This window comes from Misgurnus anguillicaudatus, chromosome 13 (genome assembly GCF_027580225.2).
Source record: "Misgurnus anguillicaudatus chromosome 13, ASM2758022v2, whole genome shotgun sequence".
Taxonomy (NCBI): Eukaryota; Metazoa; Chordata; class Actinopteri; order Cypriniformes; family Cobitidae; genus Misgurnus; species Misgurnus anguillicaudatus.
In genome coordinates, this window is record NC_073349.2 from 19,179,006 (window position 1) to 19,194,250 (window position 15,245).

The following is a 15,245-nucleotide window of genomic DNA, read 5'->3' on the forward strand; positions in this document are numbered from 1 at the left end:
AAGAGTTACTGCTTATGTAGCCCAATAACAGTAGCCTATATATCCATATACATAATCACACAATACATAATAACCAGAAAAAACATATTTTTATGAAAAAATATTTATTATAAAAATATGCTCAGATTGTATTTACAAAACCAGATCAAATGAAAGAAAACTGGTATTTACTATGTTTAGCTGTGTTTACAGACATGTTCAATGACAGTTGTCCCAACCTTACTCATTTGTGTTAACTGTCAGAGCCGTGATCATGTCTTCTGACACAAACCTTCGGAGGTACTCCAGTGGTATATGGAAGGAGATGGCACCATTAGTGATTCCAATAACAGAAATATTAGTTTTGAGACTGATAAAATCCTTTTTCAGACAGTAATGCCTGTTATGGGGCAAAGTATGAGTTCTTGAATGGCTTGGTTTTGATGGTGTGATGTCTACATAATCAGCATATGGGCAGACAACGAGTATTATTTATCTTTTTCAGTTCAGAGGCAGCGACACATTCCTCCTCATCAGTTATATCAGAGTCCCATCTCAAAGTTGCTTTTTCCAAATTTGGATATAAATGACATCATACACATTGTAGATAAGACAGTCCTGTCTGGTAGCATTGTGAAATGAAAAACACACTGATAATTTCCATGCTTATTAAGCTTCATGCAAATCAATTCAAATCACACTTATAAGTTTTAAACGATTCACCCATTCCACAGAATTCACACAGTATTGTCTGGCAAGCTTATTGTGCTGTATTTATAATGGTAATAGCACCTGTACCCCCCTCATCCCACATTCCAGAACATTATCACCTGGCCCTCATGCAGCAAACAGATATTTGAGCAGACAAAGGCCAGAAAAGAAAACAGGACCAGCTAAGTACATTTTATAAATAATAAGATACAGATAATTTCAAATATTGATACAAAAATACTTTCAAAGTCTCAAATAATTAATTTCCAAAAAACCGTATTTAAAAACTTAAAAGATTTGATTAAAACTCAAAATAGTATCAAAGATATTTAAAATCAATATTATATTTTGTTGCTACCAAAGAAATTATTAAGTATCTTAAAATCTGCATGATCTAGACTTTTTAACTAATCAGAAAAAACAGAAATATTTTAGGCATTTTACTTACATGATTGTTGATTTATTTAGTCCTGAAAAAGGTCATGTTCTTCAAGGCAGGTTTGCAGCTTTAGTAATTTCATCGCCAGGAAAACAAACTTATTTACAAAGTCTACCATTCAAAATCATTGCAGGGTTAAACAAAATGACTTTTTACTTGTGTAAATGTGGTTTTAAAGAGAAAAAACATGTACATGTATATTTATTATATATATATTAAACTGATGTTGTATTATTACAACCGAGGGCTTTACAGGGTTAAATAACACGCGCCGCCAAATAGACCAAGTGAGACGATTTTGTTTTGGTTCAGAACAAAACATTTCCTATTATCGTAATTCGTTATTATTAGACCTTCTGTTTTACCCACATAGAAAGGACAGTACGCTGTAAACTTTACCACAGGTTAGTTCACCACTTGATATCGAAAGTATCGTGCATTTATGGGCATATGATGATTGTTTAAGTATATTAGAATAAATCAAGACAGCATGCCTAAAAAGGTTACTCCTACATAAGTGCATTTCCCAAACTAAAACCCTTGTTTAACTGACCTAATTCATGCCAATTTAAACTGGCACATTAAATGTGTAAACATCAGTCCGCTGGAACTGTCCCCATTGCCTATTAGGACATGGATAGAGATGTAAAGCTTTTTTTCCCAACTGCCATTTATTTACATCTGTTTCATGTCATTTGTGGGCCCTTGCATGACTCTGAAACAAATTAGTAAATGGTAACCAAATGAATGTGCTTTTTACAGTTATTTAATTTATTTATTGCTTCATTAAAACATTTTCTAAATTTTAATTTGAAATCAGTTGCGTTTTAGCACTATACATTTAGTACAAGTGGATTTCAGGGAGTTGATGATTGTGGAGATCTTCGCCTTTCTTGCTAAACAGCATTCATTGAAAATATTGACTTTTTGGCCGCATGCTAGGAAGTGCTGTTACAGTTAATCTGTTGTACTTTACGTGTTTGTTTGTTTTTACTTATTTTTAAGAACTCCGGTATTTTAAAATCCTATAAACCATTTTTGTTTATACTTCTTCCCCTAACTACTACAGCGTTTAAGTTGTTACAACTCATTTGAAAGAACTTGGACCTCAGTTGTTATTCCAGATTGCTTCAGAATATAAACCTTTCAATTTTTATAAACCAACATCCACGTTCTCACATGAACAAATTATATGAGCTGTTATGAAAACATGGTAGTCTTTTAAACGCATTCATGGCCATATATCGAACATTTTACTCCACGTACATACAGATTTTCGATTATTATTAATTCGATTTAGTTTATTCAGCATTCTTTTGCTTGAGATTTCAGTGCGACACCTAAAGTTTACATGAAATGATTTACCGGTTCATTCACCTGCAGTCTAGACTCTTCCCATATAAAGCGGTCAATGTGTTGTCTCACAGCTTTCCTGTGGAAATGTCATTTCAAGGCTGTGGTTTTATGAAAACAGAGGGTTTCCTGTTACGACCCATGCATTTTCACGCATCTAGATAAAATGCTTGGAACACAGATACAGTATCACTTCCTCTGCTCAAAAAAACGTTAGATTCAGGACAGGTTTTGCTGTTCAGTTATGGGTGATTCGTCTACATTACTGCACATCTGGGACGCAGCTGTGGTTTATGTGTGAGAAAAGTGTTGAAAAGAAATAGAAATCAACTGTACTGTTTTTCCTTGCATGCAGGTGCTTTTGATGGTAAACAAATCATGTGATGTCATCCTACAAAATATAAAAAAAATTTGGTTTCTCTCATCAAAGCTGCAGTTCACACAAAAATGACAAATCTGTTCTATTACTATTCCTCATGTCGGTCTATTTTTATTTTTTTATTTTATATTTTATTTTTCATTTTTATTTTTTTATTCAGTATTCCTAGCTCAAAATACCATATAGATAATTTATTATAGCATGTTAAAATTGCCACTTTTAGGTGTGAGCAAAAATGTGCATTTTTGGGTGTGTCCTTTTAAATGCAAATGAGTTGATCTCTGCAGTAAATGGCAGTGCTGTGGTTGGATAGTGCAGATTAGGGGGCAATATTTTCCCCTTCTGACATCACAGGGGGAGCCAAATTTCAATTATGTATTTTTTTCACATGCTTGGAGAGAATGGTTTACCAAAACAAGGTTACTGGATTGTTCTTTTTCATATTTTCTAGGTTCATAGAAGCCCTGGTGACATGGAAAAAGTCAGATTTTCATGATATGTCCCCTTTAATGTAATATATACATAATAAATATAAAAAATATAAGTATAAATGTTACACTGTTAAGGACACAGAAAATGATAGCTATTTTAAAAGATTTTTTTTATCATTCTCACGTTACATTAGGTCTCGAGGGTGTGAATGTGGTAGACGTGATACAAAGAAAAAATCTGTTTCTGGTTTTCCAACTGATTACCGAAACTATGACGCACTGATGCTGCAGATGAGGCCAAATTCCTCAAACCTCAAAAGCACATCATGGGTTTTGCTAACATTAAGTCAATAATGCGGTGTCTGGCAAACCCTAATAGATGTTTGAATTATGTTTAGTCTGGTCGAGCAAGTCGATTTTTTATCAGGTAATTAGTCTGGATTGTCATCATTGGAAGAACAAAAATTGAATATGTCAGAAACTGAAAACCTAATAAACAACACATCAAGGATTGCAAAATGGACGAATGCATTACATTTTTCTAATTCCAAAAGCATAATATTGAAGCCTTCTTTATAGAAAAAAAATTATTTCTAATGAAAACAGTTAGACCATTATAAGGTTGATGTACATTTATGGCACACAAATGTAATGTCTAAACTGTGATTTTATGTTTAGGATTTCACTCGAGGTCTCAGTTAACCACACTGTAAAAAATTCTTTGCTGCCTTCAGTTTTTTGTTGAATCAACTCAGATTTACAAGTCATTTCAACTTACTATTATTTATCTTGACTAGAGATGAGTTGTTATAACTACAGATGAGTTGTACTTGAATTGAACTTCATTTTATAAGTTGTAACAACTCATCTCTTGTCAAGATAAATAATATTAAGTTGAAATGACTTGTAAATCAACAAAAAAATAAGGCAGCAAAGATTTTTTTACAGTGCAGGTGTTAAACGGAAGCAGTAATCCTGCCTTTAGCTGCCTTTCCAGTTCAGTATCCTAATTAATGTCAGCTAGCGGGTGTATGAAAGCTAAACTCGTGTAAGTGACCATTTTTCCATTCGACATTACTGGGAATACATGCTTTTTAACTGTAAGTGTAAACACAGCTGACTTTATTTTAGAAGTGAAAGAGAAAGTTTTTCTTCTTCAGTTAATTGAAAACATTTCAAAAATATTTTTGTGAATCATCTTCCCAGAACATTTACACATTCTTGCAAATCTAATTTTAAACACTGCTCCATAACATGTTTCTGCTGGACTTTGATGAATATTTATTTAAAAACATTTACAAAGTAATAATATTTAGATTACTTTGACCAGCAGACTTTGTGTTAGAAAACACATTAAACAAAAAGCCTTACAAAACATTATGCTTCAACATTGTTATTTCCATATAGATCACTGCCTAATGCTCAAAACCGACCTTGTGAAACATGTGAAATTGTAAAATGCAAACATTTGTGATTTTTGGACAGGATGTCAAAATAAACACAAGCGTGTCCGTGCAAGATTTTTGGACTAATGGCTACCCCGCGCTTGCTATATCTGGCAGCCCATATGTGTTCCAGCTGAATGATCAAATCCAGTGGAATTTTTAAAAGAGAATTTCCCATCTAGATCTATTTTTAACAGTCATTCCCAGTGGGTCATCCTGGATTTCAATAGGTTTTTCTTTCTGAGCACCTGGCATGTAATGTCTCAAAAGAGAATACATTTTTACAGAGACATTTTTCAATGCCATCCATAAAGTTGTAACAAACTATAGTGCATGTATTCGTTATTCAAATGTAGTTATTCTAGTAATTGAATAAACAACACGTTTAAGATCATTAGGATATTTTCAATCTGATCCAAACAAATCTCCTTTTTAGTTCTTTCCAGAAATCTTCTCTTCCAAATATGCATGTTTTAATGTTTTACATCAGAGCAGACAGGAAGAAAATCATTCCTGTTTGTGGAAATGGGCAATGGATATGTGGAATTTGAAACATTTCTGATCCTGGTCCAGCCACTGTTTACACTTAAGACAGGCTATGACATCAGAGGGGCGACTTTATAAAAGTGCATGTGCACGGAGTCAGGCAGTGAGCAAACAAGTTCGAAAATCTCATTGCATTACAGAGCATGATGGGGAACAAACTCGTGGCATGGGCACTGCTGCTCTACCTGACCTCACAGGTAAAATTTGCTCTCTCTGTATCAATGTATCATAAATTTAAGGAAATGTGATAGTTTTGTAAGATAATTTATCAAGTTGATATATAAATGATCATGTTTAATATTGTCTGTTATGGATGTACTGTAATAATTCTATCTAATAATACTACTGTCAGTGGTTAGCAGATGTTTTTGGAGGGAGTATTGTTTTGTTTGGGAATTCAGTCATTCGAAGCGACAGTGAACGGAATTCTTTCAGGATAAACTGTGTGTACTGGGACATTCATGCTTAATAAAAAGTGAATGTTTTGTACCAATGAAACATTTTCAAATTCTTAAACTTGCCATTGGCCCTAACACTGGATTGTAATTGAAAACATGTTTTTATGCAACCAGAGCCTGGGAATACATACTTTAAGTGGTTCACATTAGATGTTTCTCATCTAATATTTGACACTGCCCCACTAAACAGTCGTAAGTAGCACAGGTATATTTGTTACAATATCGAACAATACATTTTATGGGGTAAAATAATCAATTTTATATTATTATATTAAGTTAGGAGCATGTTCCCTGACGATAATTTGTAAATTCCCTACGGTAAAAATATCAGAAATGTGTTTATCATAAGTAATATGTGTTGCAACTTGCAAAGGACTTAATTTTCATAACATTAAAGGGGCCATATCACAATTTTTTTAAGATGTACAATAAGTCTTCGGTGTCCCCAGAGTACACATGTGAAGTTTTAGCCCAAAATAGCATATAGATCATTTATTATAGCATGTTAAAATTGACACTTTGTAGGGGTGAGCAAAAATGTGCCGTTTTTGGTGTGTTCTTTAAAATGCAAATGAGCGGATAATGTTCAAACACTGATTACGATGATGGTGGTTTGATGCAAAAATCTCTCTCTCTTTCTTTATCTCTCTCTCTGCATTAAATGTCTGTGGTTGAATAGTGCAGATTAAGGGGCGGTATTATTATAATAAGAGCTCCTTATGACATCATAAGGAGAGCCAAATTTCAATTACCTAATTTATCATGTGCTTACAAAGAAGGGTTTACCAAAACTAAGTTACTGGGTTGAGCTTTTTCACATTTTCTGGGTTGATAGAAGCACCAGAAACCCAATTAAAGCAGATTTTCATGTCATGGCCCCTTTTTTGAACCCTCAAATTCCAGGTATTGGCCAAATATTGTCCTACCCTAACACACCATACATCAATGGAAAGCTTATTTTTTCAGCTTTCAAATGGTCTATAAATCTCTATTTTTAAATATTGACCATTGGTTTTGTGGTCCAGAGTCACATATTTTTTTAGAAACAATCTTTTAAAGAGACATACATTAATTTACATATATAGCAATGATGAGGAATTAAACTACCTATAGGCTATATGTAAAGCTCAGATGCAAAACCCTCTATATGCATCTGCATGTTTTCTTTAAAAATCAAAATTTTTGTATCAGATTCTTAAAGTTCAGTAATTAAAGTAAGTCAGTAATTAAAATGCCTTTTTCACAAATGTCACTTTAGTAATTTCATTGGTATAACACATTTGTCTTTCACTGCAAAGTGACTAGATGACAAAACTATCTGTAAAACTGTTTTCTCTTGTATACGGCTTTAGGTTTGCTGTCAGCAGTGTGGTGGGCCATGTCAGTGTCCATCTGTACCAGTATGCCCGGAGGGGGTTCCTCTGATTCTGGATGGGTGTAAATGTTGCCGGGTGTGTGCCCGGCAGAAGGGTGAGGCATGCAGTGAGCGGTTTTTGTGTGACACTCGGCGTGATCTTCAGTGTGACTATAGCGCCAGCTTCCCTGGTGAACCAGGAGAGTGTGTCAGTGAGTGTCAAAACACCTTGTCTCAGTACATGAAATAATGTTAAAATACTGTAAACTTAGGCCTACTTGTTTAGTGTTATTGTCTCAGTACTCTCTAAGAAAGGCTGGGCAAAATAAACCCAACAGTTGGGTTAAAATTAACCTGTGCTGTTATGTTGCAACCCAAAATGCTAGGTAAATAATATAGACATTTTCTATTTTAATTTGAACGAACTGTTTAAACATTATAATTTTTTTGTTAAAATGGGCCAATGATGTTCCCAGCATGCACTGGGCATGAATATGTAATATAGTTATATTTTTTTTAAATGTTTCCAGGTTTTACAATTGTAGATTTTGTTATCAGTTTTAACTTAAAAGGGTCAATGCATTTCTCTCTTAAAGGCGGGGTGCATGATTTTTGAAAAACACTTTGGAAAACCGACATCGTTGCCTAGGTTGCTTATGTGTGGGGCGGGTCTATCAAAAGAAGATCTAGATTCTATTGGGGTAGGGGTGTGTTTGTTTAGGTGATTTCAAATATCAACATAGTCTTTCATAGATCATGCACCCCCCCTTTAAAGAGATATATTTCACCCATAAATGGGTGGATCAATTACTCACCCTTAAGTTGTTTCAAACCTGTATACATTTTTTGTTTACAAGTACCACATGGCTACTTGTAAATCAAAAATGTTTGTAATCAAACAGATCTGGGGCACCATTGACTTCAATAGTAGGATCAAATAATACTATGGAAGTCAATGGTGCCCCAGATCTGTTTGGCTACAGACATTTTTGATTTACAAGTAGCCATGTGGTGCTTGATCTAGAAGCAGTGGAAATAAACCTTAACCACCGCATTAAACGTTTATGAGAACATTCAGATCCCAAAATCTATTGAAATCACATCACATCATATGTTAACCTGTTGAACTATTGTTTTTAGGTCAGGAGGACCTGGGCTGTAAGTTTAATGGAGTCTTGTACCAAGAAGGCCAGGTGTGGCAGCCATCTTGTGCCCTTCAATGTCGCTGTTCAGGCGGAGGGGTGACCTGTGTGCCCCTGTGCAGAGAAGATATTCTCCTACCCACCCCAAACTGCCCTCACCCGAAGAGGGTTTTGCCACCGGGCAAATGCTGTAAAGAGTGGGTTTGTGAAAATATGAACAACACTGTGCTTGGGGATGATATCATAGGTTAGTTTCGGTTACTTGGTGTTTCGTTATTATGTGTCCAGCAAACAAAAATTCACTTAAATTACTCACAGACCCTGCTAGTCATTTATTGGTGATCATCCTACATAATGTTAATATCATTGCATGAAAACATAACATTGATATCTTTAATGTTGACTGAGTAAGGCCATGATAAAGAATGAAATTAAAGTGAAATCAAACCTAGAAACTTCATTAGACAAAAACTCATCATTTAGTACTTACAAAAAGGGACCATGTGTCCTACTGTGTTTATGGGATAAAGGTTTCCACAAAATTTTGGAATGAAAACACTGCATAAATCCTTCAAATGTTTCTTATTCCAATTGCTACCTGAGAGCTCCAATTACATTCCAGTCAGATGTTTTCAATGTGGTATTTTGACTATTTAATTGAAAATGTCTTGCCAAGATGGAGCCCAAAAGCACAAAGGCTGGTTCCAGAGGCTAACTTTCCATGATTCATAAAAAGATTCATGGATGTGTAATGCAACAATTAAATTCCTAAAAAACAGAGCATGGAGCACCAGTGGAAGGTTTTCCAAAGCAATATCACCCAACTTACAGCAACTAGAATGGTACTTCTTGTTCTGTATGTGGTTATACTTACAGATAAATGTGTGCAATACACCACACAACAATCTCTGAAGACATTTCTTCTTCGGAATGATCAAATTATCAACCATTATTTACATTGATGCTTTTATACACAATTATTTTGTTAATTTCAAAATTAACCTATAAATGTTTTTTGACCATTCAGTGTCTGCAAACCGTGGTCCACACCAAAGCAGGCCCGGCTCAAAATGCATAGACCGGAGCACAGAATGGAGCTCTTGCTCGCAAACCTGTGGGCCTGGGATATCAACAAGAGTGTCCAATCAAAATCCGGCCTGCCGCCTTGAGAAGCAGACACGCTTGTGTACGGTCCGACCATGTCAGCCCGTTCTCAACAGTACCCCACAGGTGAGCTTTTTCAATACTGTTATGTACATTAAACACATCCTTTAACCTAGTGATTCTCAACTGATAGGTTGGGACCGGGTGTGCCTCATAAGCCTTGAAAAGTGAAGCCTCTGGCTCTTTGATCGCCCCCTGGTGGCTGGCTGCAGTACAAGTCATAAATCCCACCCTCTACATTGAAACAAATGGGACTATTTACACTTCCAATAAAAGTTTCCGAAAGATGGTTTTGGTCCTTTCAAGTAATTGTTATCAAGCTGATATATATTCAAATGTTTATTATTGTGGTAAGTTTCATTTTAGCTATTAATTTAATGCTATAGAAACGGGGCGTGTCGTTATGATTGGCGTGGTTGAATTGGTCGCGCGAGCGTTTGGGCGGAAGTTTGATACCGCGGCTCCGCCTCTGGCTCCACAGACGATTCCTTCTGCGCATGCCTTGGCTCCAAACTGACGTTTTTACGTAACATGGCGGCGACCGTGGTCGGACATTTTTGGCTTCAATTCACTATAATGGAGGGAGGCAACGTCGCGTCGTCCATCTTTTTTTACAGTCTATGGTTGGGACTTAAAGGAACAGTATGTAGGATTGTGGCCAAAACTGGTATTGAAATCGCAAAACTTGTGGCTAAAACTGGTACTGCAATCACACAACTGGTGGCCAATACACAACATGACAACATAAACATCAGTTGAGGGCTGCAACTCTACTTTTTAAATGACAATATGCTGGCCGGACCACTGTTGTGAGTGTAATAAGTATTTGAAATGAAAATGATTTCTTAATGTCTAGTGACATATCAGGGCCATTTTATAATTAATTGATATACATTTCTTACATACTGTTCCTTTAAAAGTCAGCTAATGCAGAACTCAAATGATAAAATGCAACAAATCATTATCATGCATACCTGTATCTTGAATAGCAAAATAATTTGTTTTCATTAACAAGGTGAAACTAAATATAATCCAGAATTTATTACAATTTCATATAAACATAGTTCAAGCTGACCACAGTGTTTTGTGTGCTGATGATAAAAAAATTTTTGCTACTTTATGTCCAATCTGGGTAAATTTTGGATTTCAAAGCAAAAGCAGTTAACTCATACCCTGCCAGCATTTTTTTTATTTTCACAAAAGTTTCACAAAATGCCTTCCAGGAACATTTTCTTCTAAAATATATAAACATACAAATATATCTAATGAAAAAACAGACCCTCTGCTTTCAACAAACAAACATAACGGGAAAAAAAACTTTCATCATATCTATATTTTTTCTCTGCTTTTAAACTGTTAAATATGGATATTTTTCTCTAAAAATTTTTTTAGAGAAATAATTGCATTTTTGTGAAGGAATTTTGTTAGAGATCAGATTCAGAATGATTATCAAAACATACACAGAGTTTAAAATTAGTAAATAACGTTTTAGATTCAGTTTTTTCATAAATTGAGTTAACTAGTGGATAATCGCGGTATTGCAGATTAACATTAAAATTCATCAGGAACATGTTATTTATGCAAATGTTTTTTCTTAATTAACAAGATAACTTGTCAGTGGTGGGGAAAGAGTTCAAATCCATCGCTCTAGTCAACCACATCTTTTGTGTTTTAGGGGTCAAGAAGAAAATGTCAGCGCAGTTACCGGTCAACAAGTCAGGTGCTTTTTTTTCATCTTGGCTGCAAAAGTGTGCAGCTTTACAGGCCCCGTTATTGTGGCCTGTGTCCAGACAACCGCTGTTGTACTCCACACCGCACTGGCACCACAATGGTCACCTTCCAATGTCCTGAAGGCAGAACATTTGAACAAGCTGTCATGACCATCAACTCCTGCGTCTGCCATAACAACTGCCCCAATTCATCTGTAGGAGCATACAGCGAAAGATCCATCAGGGGTTAGACATCCCCCACATGTTAACAAATCACTGAGCCCTGGGTCTTTTTGACGTAGTGGCTTTATATTGAATACCCTGGGCTTACAAGTCTTAACTTATTCTTAATCTTGAATATCAATCAAAAAACGACATTGAGCAACAGTAAGGAAAACCCCATTTAAGAGTGCTGTGTGTACATTTAAGCGGCATAAATTGTGGTGAGATAACTACGGTTATGGTAACCACCAATGATGAGTGTTGACTTCTTTTTCGAGAGGTGTGAATTCAAAATATGTGTTTGTTGCTTCATGTGAACCACGTGTTTTGTCAAAATAAGTGCCTGCTGCACACCGTTTATGATAAAAGAGACGCTCACGTTCACAAAATACACGCAAGACACTCCCTTAACAGTAAACTCTGATTACACATGTGATTATGCGAGAATCTGGCAAATGCGAGCGTCTTTTTATCATAAACCCTTTAGATGCGTCTGCAGCAGGCACTTATTTTGCCAAGACACGTGATGTACATAGATTCACGCGACGCACAGAACACATATTTTGAAATTACGAACCACACACATGACGGGCTACATACATGTTGTGACGAACTTTGCATCGTGCGCCCTCGAAAAAAGAAGTCGCCGGCCGCCACTGGAGTTTATACACCACTAAAAACGTGGTTGGAGGGTGTTATGTTAAAAAGACATAACACTTAAAAAAATGCTCGTTTTTCAGCTCCCCTGGAGTTGAACATTTGATTCTTGCCGTTTTGAAATCCATTTAGCTGATCTCCGGATCTGGCGCTTGCACTTTTGGCGTGGCTTGGCGCAATCCATTGAATCTGATTGGACCATTAGCATCGCACTAAAAAATAACCAAAGAGTTATTTTAGTAGCCATATCTGCCTAAAAATCGCAACTTTTAATTTTTCGTTGGTCTTAGTACACGATGTAACTACAGAAGAGTCAAGTTTTAAATAGGAAAAATATCCAAACTCTTGGTTATTTTTTTAGGCGTGATGCTGGTGGTCTGATCGGATTCGGTGGATTGGGCTGAGCTATGCTAGAAGTGCTAGCGCCAGATCAGCTGAATGGATTCCGAAGCGGTGGGAATCAAATGTTTAACTCTAGGAGACAGTGGCGGCTGGTGACTTCTTTTTCTGAGGGCGCACGATGCGAAGTTCGTCGCGGCATGTATGTGGCCCGTCATGTGTGTGGTGCGTGGTTTCAAAATATGTGTTCTGCGCTTTGAGAGATCGTGTGTGCATCACGTGTCGTGCCAAGGTGGGTGCCTGCTGCAGACGCGTCAAGGGGTTTGTGATAGAAGAGACGATCATGTTTGCCAGATACTCGCATAATCTCATGCCTAATCAGAGTTTAATGTTACGGTAGTGCCTTTTGGAACATGAGCGTCTCTTTTATCGTAAACGGTTTTGGCGCTGGTGCAGCAGGCACTTGTTTTGGCGGGGCACGTGGTGCACACATGATCTCTCCACACCCATGACACATATTTTGGAAAAGGGAACCACACACATGATACTCCGAACACTTATTTTGAATTCGCGCCCCTCGGATGAGAAGTCACGAGCCGCCACTGCTAGGAGAGCTGGAAAATGAGCATATTTTCAAAAAAAGAGGAATGTCCCTTTAATTATATTACATTTCTGTCAGTTTACACATTGCACCTTTAAACATTATGAGACATCTTTACATAACATCAAGGTGTATTTCATCTCGTCTAAAATGAATTTAAAATTGACCAGATACAAAATGTAACTTAAATTCAAATTTATAGTCAAGTGCTATAGCCTATGTGACATTTATTTTGACATTTATTAAGTGTGGCAATTCATACAAAGATGTATTGTACATATTTGTAAATACTTTTTCTGTGTGTGTGTGTGTGTGTGTGTGTGTGTGTGTGTGTGTGTGTGTGTGTGTGTGTGTGTGTGTGTGTGTGTGTACAGTATGTTATGCATCTTTATTACTTTGGATTTAGAATCTGTATTTACCTGGAAAGGTTTCAGGGTAACTACCGAATTTACCACCTCACAAATTTGTAGTTAGTACTGTAATTAAACAACACTTTCCTCAGTTCTTAATAATACAAAAAAATAATAAAGATTTTTTGTTTCTCACTTGTCTTTTCTTGCATGTTCTTAAATTGCAGCTGCTATGTATAATAGAGCATTTAATACAGAAATGCAGCCCTTAAATGACAGCATGAGATAGAAATCAGTAGAAGTGTGCACTCACTCATTTTTTTTTTTTTTAAGAAATACAGGCAGGTTTGTGTTATAAAGAAAGGTCAAAGGAATGAAAAAAATAGGTCTTACATCAAAGCTTCTTTTGAATGTCAAGCACAGAAAAATGTCTATTCTTCAGTGATAAAGTGTTTTGGTTCAGTTCCTAGTTACTAGTTTTACTTAACTTTTTACTTTCTGTTGTACCATCTTAGTCACTTCCTGTGTAGATTTTCACTCAAGACAAAGTCTGATATCCACTCGACAATCGTCTTTTGTTGGTGATGACCTACAATATGAACAATGACGGTAAACTGCACATCCGTCAATTTTGCTTTTACGCACCAATTTTTACCCACAGTTTATGTGACTGTTTTCATTCTTGGACTTCTTGGCAATGGTTTTGGACTGAAATCTGTGTATGATAACTGGCAAAAAATTGGTAATGTAAATATCTTTGTACTCAACCTGTGTCTGGCAGACATCCTGTACATCTTTACTTTGCCTTTTCTGGTGACTTACTATGCATTGGACAGTCGGTGGATATTTGGAAGTGTTTTCTGCAAAATTGTAAGGTTCTGTTTTTGCATCAACCTATACGGCAGTATTGGCTTCCTCACATGCATCAGCGTTTACAGATATCTGGGCATTGTACACCCTTTAAGATTCAAGGGAAGAATTACAGAGAGACACTCTGCGATTATTACTTTGCTGGTTTGGTTTTTGGTTTTTCTTCAATGTCTGCCTGATTTGTTCTTTGAAAAAAACAACGCAGACCAAGTCAAATCCTGTTTTGACACAACTTCAGATCACCTGATTGAAAAATACCTGAAATACAGCATCGGAAGGACGGTTGTTGGCTTTGGGATCCCTTTGGTAATCATGCTGTGCTGTTACGGACATGTGGCTTTTACTCTATTGACAAAGAAAGAAACTGATGTCATTTTAAAGCTGAGGTGTCTCAGACTAGTCGTGATCTTGACCTTGCTCTTCTCCATTTGTTTCATTCCCTATCACGTTTTCAGAAATTACAACCTGGTTACTCGCATCTCTAAGTATAAAGGCATATGTCAGAAATGGTATTCTAATATTTACATCGCCAACCAGATTGGAAATGGACTGGCTTGCTTGAACAGTGCAATCAACCCACTGGTTTATCTCTTTAACAATGACGAACTGCTCATGAAGTGTTTCATGAGGTGTGGCCGAGTTTACCAAACTCCTTCTGTCTCCATGTCACCCACAGGACAGTTCCTGAGGAACACAACAGCATAACCAGGATATCTGTCTCATTTCTGATGAATGGACTCTGTGTCATAACTTCAGTTTTTTATATGATCAGATTTGCATGAATTTGGTTGAATGTGTGATTACGGTGTTAATAATTGATCCATTCACTACGTGACAATGTGCATCGTATGACAGGAAGTATGCTTGTATGGTTTCCTTTGATTATGTGTGGTGCTCAGGGTTTTTACCTAATGTGTCAATGCAAGGTCATGTTTATGGTGTATCGTGTAGATCTTACTATAACATTACATTATCTTACTTACAGTAACATGATATGAGAAATAAAAAATTTTAGTACCTCAGTCCTTTATTACATACTCCAACCACAAGAGTGTGCTATATATAAGCTTGGCAACATCATGGTTCTGTCAGAATA

The 15,245-nt window shown here is 36.3% G+C and overlaps 2 protein-coding genes across 3 annotated transcripts; both read left to right on the forward strand.

Annotated features, from left to right (window-relative positions):
* Window positions 1–5,293: 5,293 nt before the first annotated feature.
* On the forward strand, window positions 5,294–13,474 carry ccn5 (cellular communication network factor 5). 2 transcript variants are annotated; one of them, XM_055187738.2, is made up of 5 exons: window positions 5,294–5,480; window positions 7,094–7,307; window positions 8,236–8,484; window positions 9,265–9,467; window positions 9,535–9,664. In XM_055187738.2, the coding sequence occupies exons 1-5, from the start codon at window positions 5,427–5,429 to the stop codon at window positions 9,556–9,558; spliced, it is 744 nt and encodes a 247-aa protein (XP_055043713.2). In that variant the 5' UTR covers window positions 5,294–5,426; the 3' UTR covers window positions 9,559–9,664. The 2 variants fall into 2 exon arrangements, with proteins under 2 accessions (XP_055043713.2, XP_055043712.2); XM_055187737.2 differs by lacking the exon at window positions 9,535–9,664 and adding an exon at window positions 11,077–13,474 and having other exon boundaries at window positions 5,328–5,480.
* A 311-nt stretch (window positions 13,475–13,785) lies between these two features.
* LOC129430495 (P2Y purinoceptor 1) lies at window positions 13,786–15,245 on the forward strand. The gene has a single exon (XM_055187741.2). The coding sequence runs from the start codon at window positions 13,883–13,885 to the stop codon at window positions 14,852–14,854; it is 972 nt and encodes a 323-aa protein (XP_055043716.2). The 5' UTR covers window positions 13,786–13,882; the 3' UTR covers window positions 14,855–15,245.